The following is a 21,435-nucleotide window of genomic DNA, read 5'->3' on the forward strand; positions in this document are numbered from 1 at the left end:
TAAATAAAATTCTTGTGTTGAAGTAAATAATGACTAAATTAGTTTTAGAAATTCTAGTTTTTTTAAACCTAAAACTGTATCATCACTCTCTCTCTTTATAAGTCTTCATTCAAATTAAGTAACATTATGACTATGAGTGAAGGTATTTTGTTTGTGTGGACTGAGTAAATGTGATGTTATTCATGCAGTTCTCGTGATCAATTTGTGAAATCAACTTTAAAGGTTCATCACTCCAAGAAGTAATCATTTGGTCACTAATGATAATCATTCGCAAGGATCCACCAAAGAGACATTTTTTGTTTATTCGCTACATTTGCTTATAATTTCCCTTCAGATTCTTGTTTTTATCTGATTGATAAACATATGTGTAATGTATATAATTTTATCTTTAGGTACCTAAATTTTCTTAAGTCCTCTTAGGTTAATGCTATAAAGTTTCATATTTTTCATGATTTTAACATAATACAAATTTTGTGATTGTGACCTCACTTTAGACAATATAAGCAAAGAACACTAGAATCACTAAGATAAATTTTGTCTTGATTGAGATGATGGGGTTTGGGTGGAGAGGTTATTTAGGTTCAATCCTTCTGTATTCGGCAAATGGTGTAGGAAGCATAGATCATATAATGATGAATTATGGTCTAGGATCTTGGTTCGTAAGTATGACAGTAAGATAAGTGAGGTGCAATATAGTGGGAGAAAGTCGTTAGAGTGATGGAAAGATTTGGCTTTCATTAGAGAATGAGTGGCCGTGTCTAAGGAGAAGTGGTCTAAAGAGTTTCTTTTTTATAGGTGGAAAATGACGAAAGTATATTTTCCTAGCAGAATCCTTTGTTGGATGAAGCATTATTGAAAGATAAATTTAATAGACTCTATGATATTATTCTAGATAATTGGATGAAACATTATTGAAGGTTAAATTTAATAGATTCTAAGATATTATTCTAGATAAAGAAACGTCGGTGAATGATGGTTGCAAAAATAGAGACATTATCTGTTTGCATGAAAGGAAGACTTATTTTTTATTATCATTTTATTTTGTTAGATTTTTTTTTTTTTTTTAGGATATATAAAAAGACAAATAATTATGGAGACTTTCCTTATATCATGTCACAAATATTTATTGAATGATTATCTAGAGTTTGGATGTTGATTTTAAAATCTCTATAAATTGGGTTTGGAATGAGTTTATTCATTTAAAAGTGTCTTTGTTGGCATGGAAGTTCTTTCGTATTAGAGTTTGACCTAACTCATCCTTACAAAACCGGTTGGTAAGGTGAGGAGTGTTCCTCTATATATATTCTTTGAAAGCTCTATCTCTAGCCAATGTGGGACTTTAGGATCTTCCTAATACACCCCCTCACGCCCAGCACTCTTTTGGGCTTGGTGCGTGGATATTAATGGTGGGCGGCCCATGGTCCGATTGATAGGCTCTGATACCATATTAGAGTTTGACCTAACTCATCCTTACAAAACCGGTTGGTAAGGTGAGGAGTGTCCCTCTATATATATTCTTTGAAAGCTCTATCTCTAGCCAATGTGGGACTTTAGGATCTTCCTAATAATGAGGGGGTGTATTAGGAAGATCCTAAAGTCCCACATTGGCTAGAGATAGAGCTTTCAAAGAATATATATAGAGGGACACTCCTCACCTTACCAACCGGTTTTGTAAGGATGAGTTAGGTCAAACTCTAATATGGTATCAGAGCCTATCGATCGGACCATGGGCCGCCCACCATTAATATCCACGCACCAAGCCCAAAAGAGTGCTGGGCGTGAGGGGGTGCATTGGCTAGAGATAGAGCTTTCAAAGAATATATATAGAGGGACACTCCTCACCTTACCAACCGGTTTTATAAGGATGAGTTAGGTCAAACTCTAATATTTCTCGTATAAAGATAAATTGAACTGATTTAAGATCATTAATAACACATCCTTAAAATGCTTAGAAATTTATGGAATTGATAAAAACTTAAATCATCTATTTTTTTATTGTATTTTTGTTTTTCGACGATATGATATAACATATGATTGGACATATGTACTATAGCGTATATCTTAATGACTCAAGGAATCACATTTCTTTGTTATGTGGTCTTATCTCTCATAAAAAAATGGTTCACAAGACGTTGGATATTATAGAAAGAACAAAAAATAAGAAGTTATTTGGTAAAATTCTAAAGTTTTCCATCAAATCAAAATGACATTTTGGGGATGACTCATTTCAAGAAAGAAAAAAAAAAACACTATTAATGTCTCAAAATATTTATGATTCACTCTTTTAAGTTGCATATGTCAAAAACATTATTTTATGATTCAATCTCTTAAGTTGCATATGCCAAATCATCATTTTATGTTATTTTTTATTAAAAATATATATTTATAGATTTAGTTCATACAATTTTAGCCATTTTAGTTTAAATATTTTTTTACATTTTTTATTATAGTCATTTATAAAATCATGTTTATGAATTATTATAATAGATGGCCAAAATAAAACTTTTTATATTGATATTGTTTTTGTTAGCGCAACATCGGGGGAGGGTCGAGTCAGGAGCATTGTTTATAATTCCGGGACATTCCTTTGAGCAACACACCCTTGTAGGAGAGACACCACTTCTCCACCTAAAACCTTAAGGTGATAGGTGAGTGGGTTCTCCCACTTATATATGCTCAAGTCACCACACACATTTCCAATGTGAGACTATTAACCACACTCACACTTGATTCTCAACAGTTTTGAATGACAATTAAAGTCATTAAAAAAATTATTTTTTAAATAAGCTTTTTTAGGTAAAATAAGTTATATATAAAATAAATCACATGACTGAAAAAAAATTAAGATGTGTTAGCTCAATATTTAAATGTAATTTTATAATTTTAAATAATTGATTAAAATTTTATTAAAAACTTTATTATGCTATTTATCTTATCTTTGTCAAAAAATCAAAAATACAAACCCTAATTGTGCAGAGAGGCAACAATGGCATCGGCGAAACGATGCCACTACGAAGTTCTCGGTCTCTCTCGAGACTCCTCGCCGGAAGAAATCCGATCCGGTTACCGGAAGCTCGCCCTCCAGCGCCATCCCGACAAGCTCGTCAAATCCGGCCTCTCTCAAGCCGAAGCAACCGCTCAATTTCAGGAGCTTCAGCACGCTTACGAAGTCCTCTCCGATCCAAAGGAACGCGCATGGTACGATTCTCATCGTTCCCAAATCCTCTTCTCCGATCCAAATTCCCAAACTAATTCCGTGGTCCCTGACCTCTTCTCGTTTTTCTCAAACACAGTTTATTCTAGTTATTCCGATACCGGTAAGGGTTTTTACAAGGTTTATTCCGATGTATTTGATAAGATTCTGGCAAATGAGATCAATTTCGCTAGGAAATTAGGTTTAGGAGTTGATTCTGTTAGACAGGCTCCGCTTATGGGGAATTTAGATAGTCCTTATACGCAGGTTACGGCTTTTTATGGTTATTGGTTGGGATTTTCGACGGTGATGGATTTTTGCTGGGCGGATGAGTATGATGCGATGGCGGGTCCAAATAGGAAGTCGAGGCGGTTGATGGAGGAAGAGAATAATAAGGTGAGGAGGAAGGCTAAGAGGGAGTATAATGATACTGTGAGGAGGTTGGCTGATTTTGTGAAGAAGAGGGACAAGAGAGTGATTGATATGAAGGTGAAGAAGAATTTGGAGATGGAGAAGAAGAAAGAAGAGGAGAAGGAGAAGAAGAGGAAGTTGGAGATGGAGAAACAGAAGAGGGCAATGGCTTATGAGGAGCCTGATTGGGCTAAGGTTGATGATGAAGAAGTTGAGGATTTGTTTGAGGGTGATGAGTTTGAGGAGAAGAGAGACGAGAAGGAGTTTTATTGTGTGTTGTGTGGGAAGAAGTTTAAGAGTGAGAAGCAGTGGAAAAACCATGAGCAGTCTAAGAAACATAAGGAGAAAGTTGCTGAATTTAGGGATTCACTTGATGATGAAGAGGAGTTAGAAGTTGAGGTGGACGAGGAAAGTGAAAGTGAAAGAGATGGGGTGGAAGAAGAGAGATTACAAAGTGAGGAGGATGGAATTGAAGTTGATGATTTGGAGGAGAGGATTCGAGACAGTCTTAATGTTGCAGAAGAGGAGAGTGCAAACGGGGTTGAACTGAATGATGATGATGACAATGATGAATATTTTGATGCTTCACATGCAAAAGAGGGGGGAGAGGATGATGTATCAGTTGATTTAGATGACAATGATGACGACGGGGATGATGAAAATGGTGTTCTTGAAACAATGGTGGCAGGGCACAAAGAAAGAGTAGATTTTGATGATAATGATGATGAAGATGATGAGATTGATGTTCTCGAAGCAATGCTGGCTGGGCACAAGAGCAGAAAACCTGGTGCTTCAACATACAAGCCCACGGTTTCTGTAACTCCCACCCAAATTGAGAGTGAAAATGAGAATGATGGGGTTGATGCTATGGAATATAACAACCGAAAGATCCCAAAAAAGAAACGTAGAGCCAAGAAAGAGAAGGGTGGGAAAAATGCGGAAGAATCTAATATGCCTACCAATGGAAAATATGAGAAGAATATACACACTAATGGAAATGATGATTCTAATGCACAAGAGTCCAGTTCCCGATATTTCGATGATAATGAGGATAATGGGAGTAAAGAGAATGAGCAGCTGGGTAGAGATAATAAGAAGATTTCAAATCAACCAATTGATAAGAGAGGAACTTCAAAGGACACAAAAACCAAAGCAAAAATTTCATCCAGAGGGAGAAAAGCAAAGGTATGAATTTATGAATGTACCTGATAACCTGTTCTGTTCCATTCCCTTATGCTGACATGACCAATGAGATATGTATTATGCTGTCTTTTGCTGTAGTGGTTTTCTTAACTTGAAAACCTGCATTTTGCCTTCATTTTTTTGCTTTTCTAAATGTGGCTAGTTTAGATTATAAGAAATTCCAATTTCCAAGGCCACAATTTTGACATTCAGATTTCCAATTTTTTAGGTTATATTATTCTGTAGTCTTCTCGTATAATAATACTGGTTATATATATGTTATATTAAATGTCTAACAATTAAACAGAAGTGTTTGTGGTCTATTCTGATTTCTTGTATTTGTTTCTTATATTAGAATACTTCAAAGAATCTTGGCCATTACTGTGAGACGTGTGGAGAGGATTTTGAGTCAAGGTAGATTGCACCCTCTCTTATATTGAATTAAGTTATTCTCATCAATGTAACTCTTTCATTGTCGCTGTCAGGATAAACGATTACATAACATTGTTTGATTTGATTCTCAGGAATAAATTACATAGGCATCTGGGAGAATCTGGGCACGCAGCAATGAAAAGTCGATAAGGAAAATACAGTAATGATTAATCAGTTCAAATGTATCAAGTGGTTTTCCAGGTCTAGGATACGGGACAATTTCCATTTTTGGTCCATTCTTTATTTTTATTTTTTTTTTGGTGTTTTGATCAATTGTAACCCAGCCTTTGACAGAAAGCATGCTGTCATTTATGCCAGAGTGCATAAGGTACACCCGAATCTCAATAGATTGTATTTAAGCAAAATTTTGATCTATCATATCTCCCAAAAAATATAGCCTATGTGATGGTTTTACTGTTTTAGTGATAGATTTTCTAGTGTGTGCAGATGGAGTTATGTCCTGTTACAATAGTGAAATGAAACACAAGATTGAAGGTTTATGAAGATGTGGATCCTACAGAAAAGAGAACTTAAAAAAATGAAAGAAAGGAGAAAAATATACCATTAATAGTATAGTGATCTATAATTTAGTATTTTTTTTAAATAACATGTAATAAAAAAAAACATTGGAGTAGTGTTGAATGTTGATATTGGCATACATAAACTACTTACTATTTATCTATCATGCTTAAATTTATGTGAAGAATATTTTCTTATAGATTTAGTGTATTTGTTTTCCAAACTACCCTTGATTTTACAATGTAATTATCTAACTTTTTGGAATTTTGACTAATCCTTATGAGTTATTTTTTCTAAAATCTTTTCCATGTTTTAAAAATAAAATAGTTTTTGCAATGAAATATGCAGTGAATAATTTCAAAAAGTATTTGTTAATTAAAAATAGGCTGCTAAATTTCAAAAAGGGTGTATTCGATTTTAGTGTACTTTTTTTTAATATTTTTACAACAGTATTATACTCTTCATTTAAACTATTACTTTATCTCGAGGAAAAAAAATTAAAATAAACTATTACTTTATTATAACAAGAACAATTTTATTGCAATTTTTAAAAAAAAATTATTTGTCAACTGCAAATAAAAATGTAGTTTTAATAACCATTTTATTGAATTTTTTTATGTCAAAATTTTAAGAAATTACTTAATTTTGAAACTACTATTTTAAATAATTTTTCATAACAAATATTTTTGAGATATGGATGAAAAAATAATAATTTTGTCTTCAATGACGCATATTTATGTTATAAGATGATAAAATTAATCTTTTAATTTAAAAAGAAAAACAGATATAACAATATTTTGAAAAAAAAAACCTGTAGTGTTGATATTGACTTACATTATAGAATTACTATTGATCTGCCATGCTTGAATTATGAAGATTTTTTTTTAACTGTGTTTTGTTTTTCAAAGTTACCCTTGATTTTACTATGTTATTATCTAACTTTTTGGAATTTTTTGATTAATCCTTATGAGATATTTTTTCAAAAATCTTTTACATGTGTTAAAAATAAAATTGTTTTTGCAAATAAAGGATGCAATGAATAATTCAAGATTTGTTAATTAAAAATAGACTAATAAATTTCAAAAGGGTATATGTGATTTCAGTGTACTATTTTTCTTTTAATTTTACTATTATTTTTTCACAACAGTATTACTATCCCTTTACTTAACTTAACTGTTTCAAATTCTCATTAAAAAAATCAACAAATTTATTGTAATGAGAGAATTCTCATTACAATATCTATTAGATTTTTATTTGTAAAAATTATGAATCATTACAATATCTATTAGATTTTTATTTGTAAAAATTATAAAACATCTGATTTTTTTTTTTAATACTACACGCTAGTTTAATTTTGGAGGGAATAACTCTAAACTGGCAATTAGAGTGCTACAAGGTCAACAAGACAATGGAAGCAATTTCAACAAAACTGGCAGACGTGAAAGAAAAAATAGATGCCATTGGTGATAAATGTAGCAGCAATTGAAGCATTCAGACAATTAATCGTCCTTCTATTTAACGACTAAATGTCAGGATTTACAAAATATGTATGCATGCAATGCATTCAAGCATAAATGTACACGCAATGCATGCATCAGCACTGTAGCAAATAAAAGCACCCACACAGGTATATACAAAACTATGCAAAATACGAACCAGTGAACTGTTTTAAGAAGAAAAATTAAGCAAATCACAACAACTCAGCAACAGCAGCAGCGTCTATGTAAGCAATGGCTTCCTCCTCTGAGAGCTGTTCTCCCTCTACCAACCCTTTTATTAAGGTATTAGCATACGATTTATTAGGTGGGCGCAATGGTAGCTTCCCTGATTTGAAGCTCTCAATAGCAAGACCCGAACACCTAGTACATGTAAATATAAGTATAAATACAAAAATTCACCCAAGTATGAGAATTAGAAACTATAATTTGTTACTCACGTCATAGTAATTATAGGAATGTCCTGGTCCTTTCCTAAGTAGACAACATTGCCATACCAACTATCCTGCACGACATTATCAGAAAGAAGCCATTACCAAGAAGTAAGGTGCACACAATTAAGAAAACAATGAAGTAAAAGAAGAGCAATAATCACTCAGAAAATGAATCGGGACAATGAATATACCTTGACAACCTCCTGAGAACTGAATTCCTTATTAGATATGTCATTCAGAGTAGTCATATCAAATAAAGAAGAATCCGCATCAAGGCTTAAGACATTTTCCTGAAATAAAACATCATTGAACTGCTCTAACCTGTAATAAGTGAGGATCCCAACAATGTCAAGCTCTTTGAAAGAGGAAGGTTCTGAGCAAATAAAAGCAGATTTGAACGGCCAGATAGATTTGCTTACGAAATTTTATACAGGCACATGTAGGTCTTGAGTTGAGAGTTTGTTTGAGGATTAAGAAAAGCAACACCTCCAGGACCCCATGAATATGAGGAATCACGTCCAAAAAATAAACGACAGGGGAAAGTCTTCCAAAGGATCTCATTCGGAAGAGTTTTGTTTAGAGAACCAGGGCAGGTCTTCTGCATACCTTCCACCTGCATATCATTTTTTTGGATCTTCATAAAAATATAACAGACAGCAGAAAGCGTGGAAACAAAAAATGATAGGTGTGTTGCAAATTCATTATAACTTGAGCAACAAATCCTTCATAAATAATGATCACCCTAAAGCCTCCAACCACAAGATCTAATCCTGTAAGATACAAGGGGACCACTCTTTATATTGTTAATCACCTACAGCAAATTACAATATCATTTTTCCTTAACACTAATAGGCAGAAATTTGAATAGTTTTCAAACTGGACTGCGGTATAATAATAAATAATTTAAATGCTGATGGAATGATTGAACTCAAGGAAATATAATCATTTATTTCATAACTGTATTATCATTAAAATATATAAGACAAGATAAGAAAACACTTGGATATCAATAATACCTGTCCACCGGCTATGTAGCAATCAAATCTTGGTCTCCACATATTTGAGCCATATGAAGCATACCATATGTAAACATTTGACAATTCAGATCGCCATGAACAAGAAGCATCACACTCTTCATCTGCATCAAGCATAGAGCTTCTCAAGTTATATATAAGTTTCTGCCTACCATGTCTTATAGCTATTGAATTTTACAATTACATGTCCCTTACTGAACTTCACCTGGGCCATACAAAGGTCCATGAAACTAATTTATAAGCTAGCCCAATGCCCCTGATTCATGTTTCCAGGGCAAGCATTAACAAATCATGTGAATAGACCTAATTGAAGGCAACAGATGGCAATTTATAACTGCCTCTGCAAATCAAGAGATTCTGTTGAAACAATTAAACGGCCTATCATGCTAAATTGCTCCCGAGGAAAGCCTTAGGGCCAGTTCTGCAACCGCTACTGCATTTGGTGGTGGTTAATGAGGATAATGATCAGATTCAGATAGGACCCTAGGGCCAAATTATCTAAACTGTGACCAAGTGCTGGACCTGAACTGAAAGATGCCCACCATTTGGAAGGTTTCCTCCAGAGGAAAGAAACAATTTGGAAGGTTTACCTTTACTCTAACAAAGGAGTTGGTTAAAGAGAGCCAAGAGATGGTCATGCCATATCAGTACAGAGAACCATCAGAGGGGTGACTGAAGAGGGCAAACAAGTTGAAGAAAGAATAAAGATGATGATGATGATCACACTTAAGATATTCACAAACAATCTGGAAACACTTAGCACACCCACTAGATCAATCCATCTAATTCAAAAAAGAGATGAAGTGAATAAAGATTATGCATAGGAGACTTGTAGATGAAGTGAATAAAGATTATGCATAAGAGATTACGCATAGTATATCAAAAAATATTTAACTATTAAATTTAAACACAGAACTATTTTAATCTTGTAAGTTTTGTTCTCTTGTATTCAAATGTTGTTGTCTTAGGCTAAGTCCCCCATTTTCAGTAACACCAAATCCAGTCTAGAGGACCAACCTAGGCTCACACTCCATTGATGGCTACAATATATGTAATCAATCATTGTATTTTACTAAAATACATTTAAACCTCCAAAGTGTGTCTAAAATTTTAGAAGTTATATTATTAGGTACGAACCTGCATCAACTTTAAGCTTCGAAAGAAGGTCAGCAATATTTTTTAATTTGAGTGGAGCTTTGTCATCCTCAGTCTCAGAGTCAGAGCTTGACAAAAGAGTATGCTGCAAAAACAAAGTTGAAGTAAGAATTGTTGACCAAACGAAGGATATTAGTTATTAATCTCATAAAATATCTCATGATATCTTTTATATTAATTTAGAGTATCTCTAAGTATCAGAGTTTATATTAGTTATTAATACTATAATCAAGAGAAATATGAGTTAGTATCAAGTCTTTTGTATCAAGTTAATATTAAACTATTATCAATAATATTTTTCTTTCATCTTTTATCTAAAATTCCCCAATTTCAACATGGTATCATAGCCTATTTTGATTCACCTTGAATAGTCTCGCCATTATTTTGCTGTCGAATTCCTAGAAGATTGGGAATATCATAATGTTTTTCCTTTTCTTTTTTAACTTTCATCCTCATCAACTACCATTAACCACCGAAAAATAATTCGATGCGTTTTTTGTCGCAACTACATCTATTGTGTATTGAATCTCTTAATCTATGCAATCCCAAAATTTTCAACTATATAAATACATCCATGTACTCAAACACGCCACCATCAACCGTCTCGGATAAAACCACACACGGCAGCCAACAGTCGCGGGCAGGGCGTCTGGCATGATTTTTTAGGTGCCTGACTCAGAATTAGGTTTTGTTATTACCATAGTCCCATTCAACTTGTTTTCACAATGAAAGGTTTTATTGATGGAAAAGAAATTGCTCGCCAAATGTCTTGTTCTGAAATCAATTTGGTGGTTATATCATACCACAAGTCACGTGGTTTAAATATCTTGAGTCCAAAATAACAATCGATTGAGAAATAGAAGATGTAAACCATTGAATTTAAGTTGGATGGTTAAAATGGAGGAAGGTCTCGGGTTTTTTTTACACGACACAAAAGTACCACTCAAGCTGAAGAACAAAATTTATTAACGAGGATAAGTGTAGTGGAAATGGAGAAGTGGTGTTTGATGTGTGGTAAGAGTAAACGAGATAAGATTAAAAATGTCAATATTGTAGAGTGTTGGGGGTAGCCCCATTAGTAGCAAAGATGGTGGAAATTAACAAATGATTGTATATTCTGCTGTAAGGAGAGAAGATCCTGTAGAAAGGAGCAAACAACTAGAGGTAGCGCAAAACCTAGAAAAACTATAAGAGAATATTTTAAAAAAATCTCGAGATTAACGAATTGGATAGAAACATGATCTTTAATAGAATATTTAAAAAAGATCAGTATTTTGATTCATGTAGTAGACCATAAACCATTTCAATTAGAGTTTCAAACTATTAGAGTGAGCTCTAACTCAACACAGTATTGTTTTATTTTGTTTTAAAATTGCGATACTTCCAGGTTAATGTTTCGGTATCGGGAGTGAGCTCTAACCTAACACCTTTTTGTTTGTTTGAAGTTGTGACCACCTTCAAGTTTCGGCTTCAGCAGTTGAAGTGAGCTTGACCCAATGTCAACGTGATTTGGTTTGATGTGGTGACATCTTTCAATTAAAGCTTCGGTTGCTAGAGCGAGCACTGACCTAATGTTATTGCAATTTGATTTTTTTTCTTGTTGAGCTTGTTTACTTCTGTTAAGTGATTAAGCTTAGTGTTTGTCTGTTTGGCATTTGTGTTTTTTTGCCATTTTGGAGTTAATATTTCTTTGGGGCCAGGATTGTCGTGATGCAAGACGAAGATTGAAAGTTGAAGATTTATCTGAATCATGTATTTCAGTAACACAGCATGTTTGCCTCATTTGTTACGTTTTTTTCTTTTAAAGGGTATTAATGTGAAGCATAAAAATTAATAAGTTTCCGCTTGAGAAGAAGGGTTAGAATATCATAAAATATCGCATAATATTGTTTATATTAACTTCTAGTATATCACAGATTTTATATTAGTTATTATTATCATGATTTATTACTGATTTAGGATTAGGATATTCCAATAAATAGAGATTAGTATTGAGTTTTTTCAATCGAATCAATATTAAATTATTATCAATAATATTTTTCATTCATTTTTACCAACAATTCCACAACTTCAACTATATATCCTACCATACTCTAACATAAACTTTAGGAAAATCAAATTTGTCTATAACTGGAATATATACTTGAGAAAAGATAATAATGCTATATCATCAGGTCAAAAATAAATAAATATAAAAAAAAGGATTAGTTAGCCTAGTATATTAACTAAACTACCACCATGGTCGACTTCAAATTGTGTAAGCCAATGAAGGCTGATGGACAGTGTATCAATAAAAACTTGCTGGATACAAATAAGTTAAATATTACTCACAAATAATCAACCTAGTTCCAATTTATAATTATTTATAACCCAACATTATACAAAATAACAAAAAAATAAGTCAATAATACAATTTGATTAGTATTATTTATAATTTAGATTTGACAATTTATAATTTTGCACAACTTTTAAAGTCATTTACACAACACTAATATGATATAACATTAAATGAATTAACTGGAAAAAAATTAATGGAAAGTCCATTACCGGAGGAGGTGCCACTTGACCAATTATTTTTTGTGGTATTTCACACGCAAGTGTAGGCCAAAAGGGACTTAACTTCTGGCGAACCTGCAAAATATGCATGCCAGCACATTAGTACTAAATCAATCTTCTGTACATCTGCTTAATATCTAAGGCTCCATAAGTCCCGCGTGAAACTAGCATGCAAGAAATGGATAGCACCCCGCCACAAACTCTCCAGAAAAAAGAAAGAAAGAAATAAAACAACATATATCAGTGACACGTGTTATTACCGCTTGGATCACACGCCATGTAGACTCAAATGGATGGGTCTCAGATGATCCCGTTAGAGGCTTGTCTTCAAGCAAAACTTCCAAACAAGCATGTGTTGATTTTGCAATGGAGTCAAGATTATACCCTCCTTCTAAAACCAGTACAATCCTACCTTCAGCAAAATCCATCAGCTGAAATATAAAAGGGAAAAGCATAAGTAACAGAGACTTATATATATATATATATATATATATATATATATATATATATATATATATATATATATATATATATATATATATATATATATATATATATATAATAAACATGTGAACTAAGTAAGAAAGTCAGTTTTAAAAAGTAACCTTTTTCAACAGGACAGAATAACCAAATGGTGTGATACGACATCCACCCAAAGGGTCTCCAACGGCTGTTACACAAAAAAGTACATAGTTACACCTATAAAATCAATAAAATTATCACACTGATCCAAACTCAAAGCAACCAAAAAATAAAACTCCAAAGTTATGCAACCATGAACCTGCATCAAATCCAGCAGAAACTATTATTATGTCTGGATTAAATTCTTTGGCAACGGGGAGCAAGATGTGGTCCCACGCTGCTAAATAGTCTGCATCACCACATCCACCATTCTCCCATGGCACATTTATATTGTATCCAGCACCTGCTCCTTCTCCAATCTTGTCATAAAATCCATCATCATTTGCTGGATAAAAACTCCCAAATTCATGCCTGTATGAATAGGAAAGCGGATATGAAAGTGATAAAACCACAAAAAAAATCATGTTAAATCCTTAAACTGAAAGTCATCACAACATTTCCAGTTTAATAGGAAGAAACAATCTAGCAGTCAACAGTAACACCTTTGGCATTAACTAGCAGAGCTTTAACTTAAACACAATTATGGATAGGTGCTAAGAAATAAATACAAGATTACCAATCAATAAGATAATAAAAAAATGCACAATAATAATCTACACACCTATGAACGGAGAAGAATAACACTCGAGAATCATTCCAGAACATTTTTTGAGTACCATTTCCATGATGGACGTCCCAGTCAACAATTAAAATTTTCTTTACACCAAATTCCGGCTGTCACGCACATGACAAAACCAGAAAAAATTAAAGGGCATTAAGTTAACTGACTGATCAAAGGCTCAAAACTCTTTGTAAATAAAGAATCGATAGTAGACATTACATTACTTACAGTTTCATCTAAGAGATAAGATGCAGCAATTGCCACATTGTTGAACAGACAAAATCCCATGGCTTCATTATGCTCTGCATGATGACCTGGAGGCCTGACAATAGCAGCAGCTGAATGCAATTCCTTGCTTGCTACTCTTTTAGCAACCTGTTTGTAAAAAAGATTTTCAGTTAGGTCCATGAAGTTTTCCTATAAACAAATCCAGATTAAGTGTTAGATTTGAGGAGGGTTGAATATATACAGTATTACAACACGAGAAATTTTTTTACTGCAACACTGAAACTCAAATTACCAAATATTCAGGGAGGACAGAGAGAAAGACAGAATTCACAAAAACAAAATATTTTGATTCCCATGTTAAATTCTAACAATCCATGAGCTGAATTGAAAGAAAAAAAAAATTACTACGGCGAAAAACATTACGAAGTTCATAATCACAAACCAATTTCTATTTGTAAATTCCTGTTTGTGATCATTTTCTGATTTTTTGGAACAGATGGGAAACCATAAATGTTAACTATTTCATATCTTTAAATTTTGGAAGTTTCTCACTCCAAAGGGAAATTAATCTACCAAACTCCTACTAGGCCATCCAAACATGTACTAATAATCAATTAAAGTAAGAGAAATGCAACATTCCTCCAATAAATTCCTTCATGTGCATGCAAAAATGTAAACAATCAACATGATCAAGGACAATAACATTAAGTAAAAAACTGAAAACAGAAAATTAATTAAATATTCACATTATAATCTATTCTATAAAGAAAATAATTGAATAAAACCTCAATAGTGGAGCCAGCAGCAAGATAAGCAGCTTCTGTTGAACCTTCATTGAAATATATGGAATTAAGTCTCGCCGCAATGTTATTCCTCGAGTTAAAACTCTTAGAGCTGATCTTCTTGATCTGATTCACATGCTTTGCAGAATGCACTGATAGTAACTGTTTATCTTCAGCTTCTTTAGCATCCAAAATCACACAACTGAAAAACGATAAAATCAAAAACAAGATCAAAATTCATTCAAGAACATAGAAGATTACATCAAGAAAGAACGAAAACAAGAAAAAATTGAAATGCGATGCGATGCGATTATTACCGATCGGTAATGCCGGTGGTTTGAAGCTTGTTCCAGATAGATCTAATGCGATTCGGAGTTTCGGGATGGTAATCGTCCAAAGGATCGAAGTGATTGCACATTCTTTCGTCGTAGAGTAAACCAACGTTGCGACGAGAGGTGGTTTTGCTTGTGTTCTCATCGCTCTCAGACTTCATTGCTTCGTTCAGTTTCGTCTTCTCTGGAAGTGATTGTGAGTTTTCGGAGAGGTAGAGTTCTTTCTGGTCGAGTATCATCTTTCTTGTAGTCGATTTTTCCCTCTCTTCAGTTCTGAAATTTAAGGGGGACTTTTCGTTAGACTCTCTAGTCCACGGGGTTTGGGCGTTTGGCTTTCGAGTTGACGTCGTACTACTTGCTCGTTATTTTCATATATTTTCTTCCTTTCATTTTTTCTCTCAACACAGTACTCACATAGACATAGCTAATTTATTTAATAAAAAATAATCCAACAATTTTATAATTTAAATGCATAAATATAAATTTTAAATGTACAATAAGTCAATTACTCTGTCCGACTTTATTTTAGTATTTTACTAAGGGTCATGCTAACATGTGCCCTTAGGGCACATGTTAAGATACTATAATTAGAAAAATTTAAAAATAATTAAATACAATAAAGTCATATTTAAAGTTTCGATACATTGAAAGCACGCATTTCAAAAAAATATTTCTATAAATATCTTATTATCTTGTGCCCTTGGGGCACATGCAAGGGCACATGTTATGTTAGCTTTTCCTTTTTACTAATAACAACAACTTTTTCAAATATAATTTTTTTATAATTTAAAAATATTCATTTGAAATATAAATAGATGTTAATTGCTTTTATTTTAGTATTTTTTTACAAATTTTACAAATATTAACTAGTAAACTACCCGTGCTGCCGCACGGGTACATTTATTTGATATTATATATATAATTTGTTTAGATATTTAGAATATTGAATGATAAATATAATTATATAAAAAATTAGATATTTATAAATTTGTACAGGTTAAAATAATTTTGTATAGTTAATTTGTATTCAAATGCATATTGAAAGCAATTTTTATCAAAAACAAATTTGCGTGAATTTAACTAATCGTATCCCATTACAAATTTATTTAATACGATATAGATTAGATTTAAATATACATGTAAATTTGAAATGAGTTATTTAATTATAAAATGAATAATAATAATAATAATTTAAATTTAATTTGAATATTTGAAAATAAGAATTTCATATCTCAAATAAAGACAATTATTAATTAAAATAAAATGGTTATTTTATTGATAGTGCCCCGTGAGAAAAATAGAAAATTTTGACATTTGAAAATAAGAATTTTGTGTCTCAAATAAGTATAATCTTAATTAAAATAAAATAGGTATTTTGTTCATAGTGATCCGTGGGAAAAATATAAATTTTAACATGTAAAAATATTTTTTTAAAAAATTATGAATAATTTTGACATTTGAAAATAATTTTTTTAATAATTATATTAATTCAATTTATTAAAATTTTGAGAGAAAAAATTAAAATGAATGTGAAAATATTGGAGAGAAAATTGTAAGAGAGAGAGAAAAGTAAATAGAAATGAAATGAAAAATAAATGTGGAGAGAGAAGTGAGATAGAATAAAAGTAATATTATAAGAGGATGAAATTTGAAGGAGAGAGAATGAATGGAAGATAGGTGGCAAAAGTGGGTTGAATGTGAGGTGAATAAAATGAGTTGATTATGAAATGACAAAAATAACCTTTTAGCTTTGAAAATTATTTTTAAGAAAAGGGCATAATTGGTAGTGTGGTGGACTTTAACTTTAATTGCTTGATATAGTAGATATTTTTAATAAAAATAAAAGTATGTACTTTTTAGTTTCTTTTAAGTTTATTTGTAATTTCTTTTAAGTTTATTTGTAATTTTTAGTGATTGCATTTTGACCAACTCACGAAATTGATCATGCCTTTTTCAAATCGAACAAAAAAGCCTCTACTCCATATATTATTATGTTTTTTGCAATTTTATGTCTGACCCATATTTTTCTCTCCAAAACGCTAATGTGTCAAATTTTTAACTGATGTGGCCAAAATAACACTTATGTGACAATGCATATATGGAAAATGTTGTTAATAAATTCATGAAATTGATTTTTTAATATGGCAAAAACATTTAAACATTTTTCAAAAATTACAATTAACGAAAAATTGAAAATATATAAGATAAAAACCCTATGGTCGCAAAATTCCCAATCACGATCCCATAGAACGAAAAAATCACCTTTTTCCTTCCTTCCGTAAAAGAACATTTGACCCCGAAAAAACCAAGATACAACCATCTCGAAATTAAATTACACATAAGTTGGTATTTTGGTGTAGGTAGATGCAATTTATAGGTTTAATATGTTGTCAAAATAATGTTGATACCTTCATTTGACATAACTTAGGTTTTACCTTGTATAACCTACAACCATTAAACCTACGCCCAGGATTTTCAGTTGTCCATGCAGTAGTGAGAGGTGAATCAAGACCATATAAGCAATGAACATCTCTTCTTCATGATGCACAACTATTATAATTGTGACATTTTTTATTTTGATTGTTGAAGAAGAAATGGAAGAAACTGAAGAAGAAAACGAGGAGAAAGAATAAGGAATTAAGCGAAAACAAGGAGGAGAAAATGAGGAGGAAGACAAAAATGGATGAAACTGAAAAAGAATACGAGGAGAAACCAATTTGAAGAATATGGGATTGATGAAGAAGACATAATAGGGAATTAAGGCAATGATATTTTTCTTTTAATCTTTTTTGTTTTGATTTATGAAATGTTTTAATTGTATTTTTAAATAAAAAAATTTACGGTTTTAATGACATGTAAATGTCATTTTTCAAATTGGCACTACCACATATGCGCTCGTTTTCCATTTGTGCGTTTTTGGGGGGGAAATATGGGTTAGGACTAAAATTGCAAAAAACATAATACTATAGGGACTGCTTTGTTCGATTTGAAAAAGGCATGACCAATTTTATGAGTTGATCAAAATGTGAGAACTATGAGTGTAATTAAAACTTAATTTCTTTTAAATATCAGAGCATTATAAAATATTTGTTCATATTTAATTGTTGATTTGATAGTTTAAAGCTATACAAAATTGTACATGCCAAGAAGTCTGAATTAGGGGTGTTCGCGGTGCTGGTGCAGTTTGGGGGGTTTTGACGTAAAAAATCATCCGAACCGCAAGAGAAAAAATGCGTGATTCGATTGGCTTTTAAAAATAAAACTGAACCAAATCAAACAAATACAGTTTGAATTTGTTCAGTTGGTTCGATTTTTTTACAAAAAATTTATTGCGTCGTATATTTAATGCATATTCATAATTAAGAAATGAAAAATATATCTATTTTATAAAAAAAAATGTTTTATTTATTTATAATCTATAATTTTTCTTAAATTAAAATAATAGCTTAAATGTATTTTTAGTTGTAATATGCTATTTATAGCGAAACAACATGAAAATTTTCAACCTAATGGTGAAATTTTGGTTAAAATTAAGCTGTATTTAGTATTACAAATATATGATATTTAATGCATATTCTTAAAATAAGACATAAAAAAAGACTTATTTTTTAAAAAGAACTTGTTTTATCTATTTAAAAATGGTCATTTTTCTTAAACTAAAATAATGGCTTAAATGCATTTTTTAGTCTTCTATATGTTGTCATCATATATAGATGACAACATAACTTTCTATTTGGTCACTTATGCATTATTAAATAACGATAAATTCATCATATTTGAAAAATAACTTTCTATTTAATATACAAAAATAAAATTAGAAATAAGTGGAATAAAAAACATAAAATACATAAAATTACATCAAAAACATTATAATGAAATAGGAAAAAACAAATGAGATTAAATATTAGAGAAGATGAAAAAGAAAGAGCATAAGAGATGAGAGATTAGAGAAGAAAATAAGCATTAAAGACCAAAGTCGTCTAAAGTTTTTGGAGACTCTGTGTAGGTTAACCATAATTTAACTATGAAAAAATAAATAGAGGCCCTACTTAATCACGATGTAACCCGATAAATGTTAGACGACGAGACCTTATTTGGAGGGGGTGAATAGATCACTAATTCAGAATTACTAGTTTTAAGATTTTTTAAAAGAGTTTAAACTTTGCCTAGCGGAAGTTTTGCGTTTAGATCGAAAGTCGTCTAAACCGAACAAGTTATTGGAACTCCGATACGCGCAGTCGTATATGGTATGACAATGAGACAATCGAAGTTAACAATTGAATTCTCGAATTAACAGTTCAAGTATGCATATGTTAATCAATTTCCAACCAATTAAAGCACACATCAATCAAGTATCAAATTATCGAACACTTGGTGTGCGATTGATTTTTTAGAAATTTCTTTCAAGTTTATTGATATTTAAACCCTTTTGCAATCAAAGTGATTGTAAGACTATCAACAATTCAACAATTATCTAAACATTTTCTAAGAATTTATTTCTAATCAATCGCTCAATTAATGTGTTTGACAATTTGATAATGGAAATTTAGGCAGATATAGAGAGGGAGGACATGAGGAGTTATTTAGGCAGTTCACTGATCATCATCGCTACAACTAAGTCTGCCCTAATTACAATTTGAAATTTTGATATCAATCTTACTATGCAAAAAAATGTTTACAAGAGATGTCAAGCAATCCAATCCTACAAACCCTATGTTTGATGTTGATCCTTGCACTTCTCTTCCCTTGATCTGAGTTTGATCAAGTCACCTAACAAGCATCAATTGATTTACTGTCTCTGTAACGCCCCGAATAATTTGATTAATTAGTTAATTAATTATTTTTGAAATAGTGGATGAGTTATGAAGCGAATGTGAAATATCGGACTTTGAATAATCTTATTGGAATTAATTATTTAATTACCGGCGGTGAAATAATGAAGTAAGTATTTAATTGGGTTTGTTTTGGTGGTTGACATAGAAAAATGGGGGTGTGAATCTTAAGCCCAATAAGAATAACAAAAAGATAGTATTATAATTATATTGGTTAATTATAAGGAAAAGAGGAATTAGAAGTATCAAGGAGGCTTTTGAAGTGCTATCAGAAAATAAGGATTTGGTGAAGGTACGAACAAAATTGTTGTGAAGAGGAAAAATTGCAGAAAGTTGCAGAAAAGGCATAGGGTTGGAATCTACGACGAAGCTCGGATTCGACCGAAAATTGTAGAGCGGTCTCCAATACAGGGCAAGGGTGGGGTTCTAGCTCTATAACTGGGAATATGATGGATGATATGTGGGGTTTTGGGTTGTTAAAAATTACTATTGTGATTGGTATTGTGGTTGCTTGTGTTGATGTTGTTACTGTCTCTGTTGATATTGTCGTTATGATGTTTGGTTTTGAAAATCAATGATGAAATTGTTTATGTTCTGTCAATTGAAATGTTAAAATAATTTATTCGTGAAGATTTAACTGGAATTAGGAAATTGGTGTCCTGGAAATAGATTGATGAAATTATGAGTGAGGACTAATTATGGAATTTGGAGAAGAAGTGGGGGAAGAAGGGAATTCTGGGAGGAAGAGAGGATTGTGACGGGGGCCACCTGGGATAAGGGGCGGGTGACCTAGGTTGCTAGTATAAAAAAAAATCAAAATAAAAAATATTAAGGGACGGGGGCCACACATGTGGGGTGGGCGCCCCAATCCACTAGATGCTAAGGGACGTTCATCCCATTATGGTAATGTGAGGGGGCGGTCACGTTGGGGTTAAGGGGTGGGGGCCACCAAAAATTGTGTGTAGTACCTGGGTACAGTGACCTATAACATAATTCTTGCATTCTTAGTATAATGTTTAATGAATTATGTTGATTATAGTGATAACTAGTATCAGCACAACAGATAAATTAGTAGAAGCATGTCACATGAAATAGCTTGAATTAGCTGAGTGTAATTGTAGTAGAGCCGATGTATAACTACAACAATAGATTAAAAGATTAATTTTGACTAACAGTATAAGTGCTAGTAGGGGTAAACATTGATGCAATGGTATGTAGCAGAAAACCTTTAGTAGCAGGAGATAATAAGTATAACGAGTTGGTATCTAAATAGCAAGAACTATTAGTAGTAGTGTCGTGTTAATTTAATAGTGAATTAGCAGAAGCAGGGTGGTTTTTATGATATCAGTATATTGTCGAAAATATTAGTAATTTAACTGATAAATTAATTAACCGGTTTGAGTCGAAAATTGTCAGAACAATTACGGGACGCGTGCCGATTTATTTGATTGAGTTGTTGTGTTGATTATGGTTGTTGGCTTGTTGTTGATGCATTGTTGTTGACTTGTTGTTGTGATGTGGTGATATTAACTTGTAGGCCTATGGCTAGTGATGATGTGCTACTATTATTTTGTTGATATTGCAAGTGCATGGATTATTGTGACGA

The 21,435-nt window shown here is 32.0% G+C and overlaps 2 protein-coding genes across 4 annotated transcripts; one reads left to right on the top strand and one right to left on the bottom strand.

The window, feature by feature from the left end:
* Positions 1–2,937: 2,937 nt before the first annotated feature.
* LOC131634826 (DNAJ protein JJJ1 homolog) lies at positions 2,938–5,791 on the top strand. 3 transcript variants are annotated; one of them, XR_009293679.1, is made up of 4 exons: positions 2,938–4,789; positions 5,142–5,200; positions 5,311–5,546; positions 5,657–5,791. XR_009293679.1 is itself a non-coding variant. In XM_058905453.1 (3 exons), the coding sequence occupies exons 1-3, from the start codon at positions 2,987–2,989 to the stop codon at positions 5,366–5,368; spliced, it is 1,920 nt and encodes a 639-aa protein (XP_058761436.1). In that variant the 5' UTR covers positions 2,938–2,986; the 3' UTR covers positions 5,369–5,791. The 3 variants fall into 3 exon arrangements, 1 of the variants encoding a protein (XP_058761436.1); XR_009293677.1 differs by having other exon boundaries at positions 5,666–5,791; XM_058905453.1 differs by having other exon boundaries at positions 5,311–5,791.
* Positions 5,792–7,176: 1,385 nt separating this feature from the next.
* Positions 7,177–15,393, bottom strand: LOC131634840 (histone deacetylase 5-like). The gene is made up of 14 exons (XM_058905464.1): positions 14,983–15,393; positions 14,669–14,867; positions 13,884–14,030; positions 13,656–13,768; positions 13,194–13,405; positions 13,018–13,082; positions 12,673–12,843; positions 12,404–12,487; positions 9,839–9,941; positions 8,684–8,805; positions 8,087–8,280; positions 7,859–7,988; positions 7,674–7,738; positions 7,177–7,596 (listed from the first exon to the last, which is right to left on the bottom strand). The coding sequence occupies exons 1-14, from the start codon at positions 15,234–15,236 to the stop codon at positions 7,428–7,430; spliced, it is 2,028 nt and encodes a 675-aa protein (XP_058761447.1). The 5' UTR covers positions 15,237–15,393; the 3' UTR covers positions 7,177–7,427.
* Positions 15,394–21,435: the final 6,042 nt, after the last annotated feature.

Source organism: Vicia villosa, linkage group LG1, assembly GCF_029867415.1.
Source record: "Vicia villosa cultivar HV-30 ecotype Madison, WI linkage group LG1, Vvil1.0, whole genome shotgun sequence".
In the NCBI taxonomy this organism is placed as follows: Eukaryota; Viridiplantae; Streptophyta; class Magnoliopsida; order Fabales; family Fabaceae; genus Vicia; species Vicia villosa.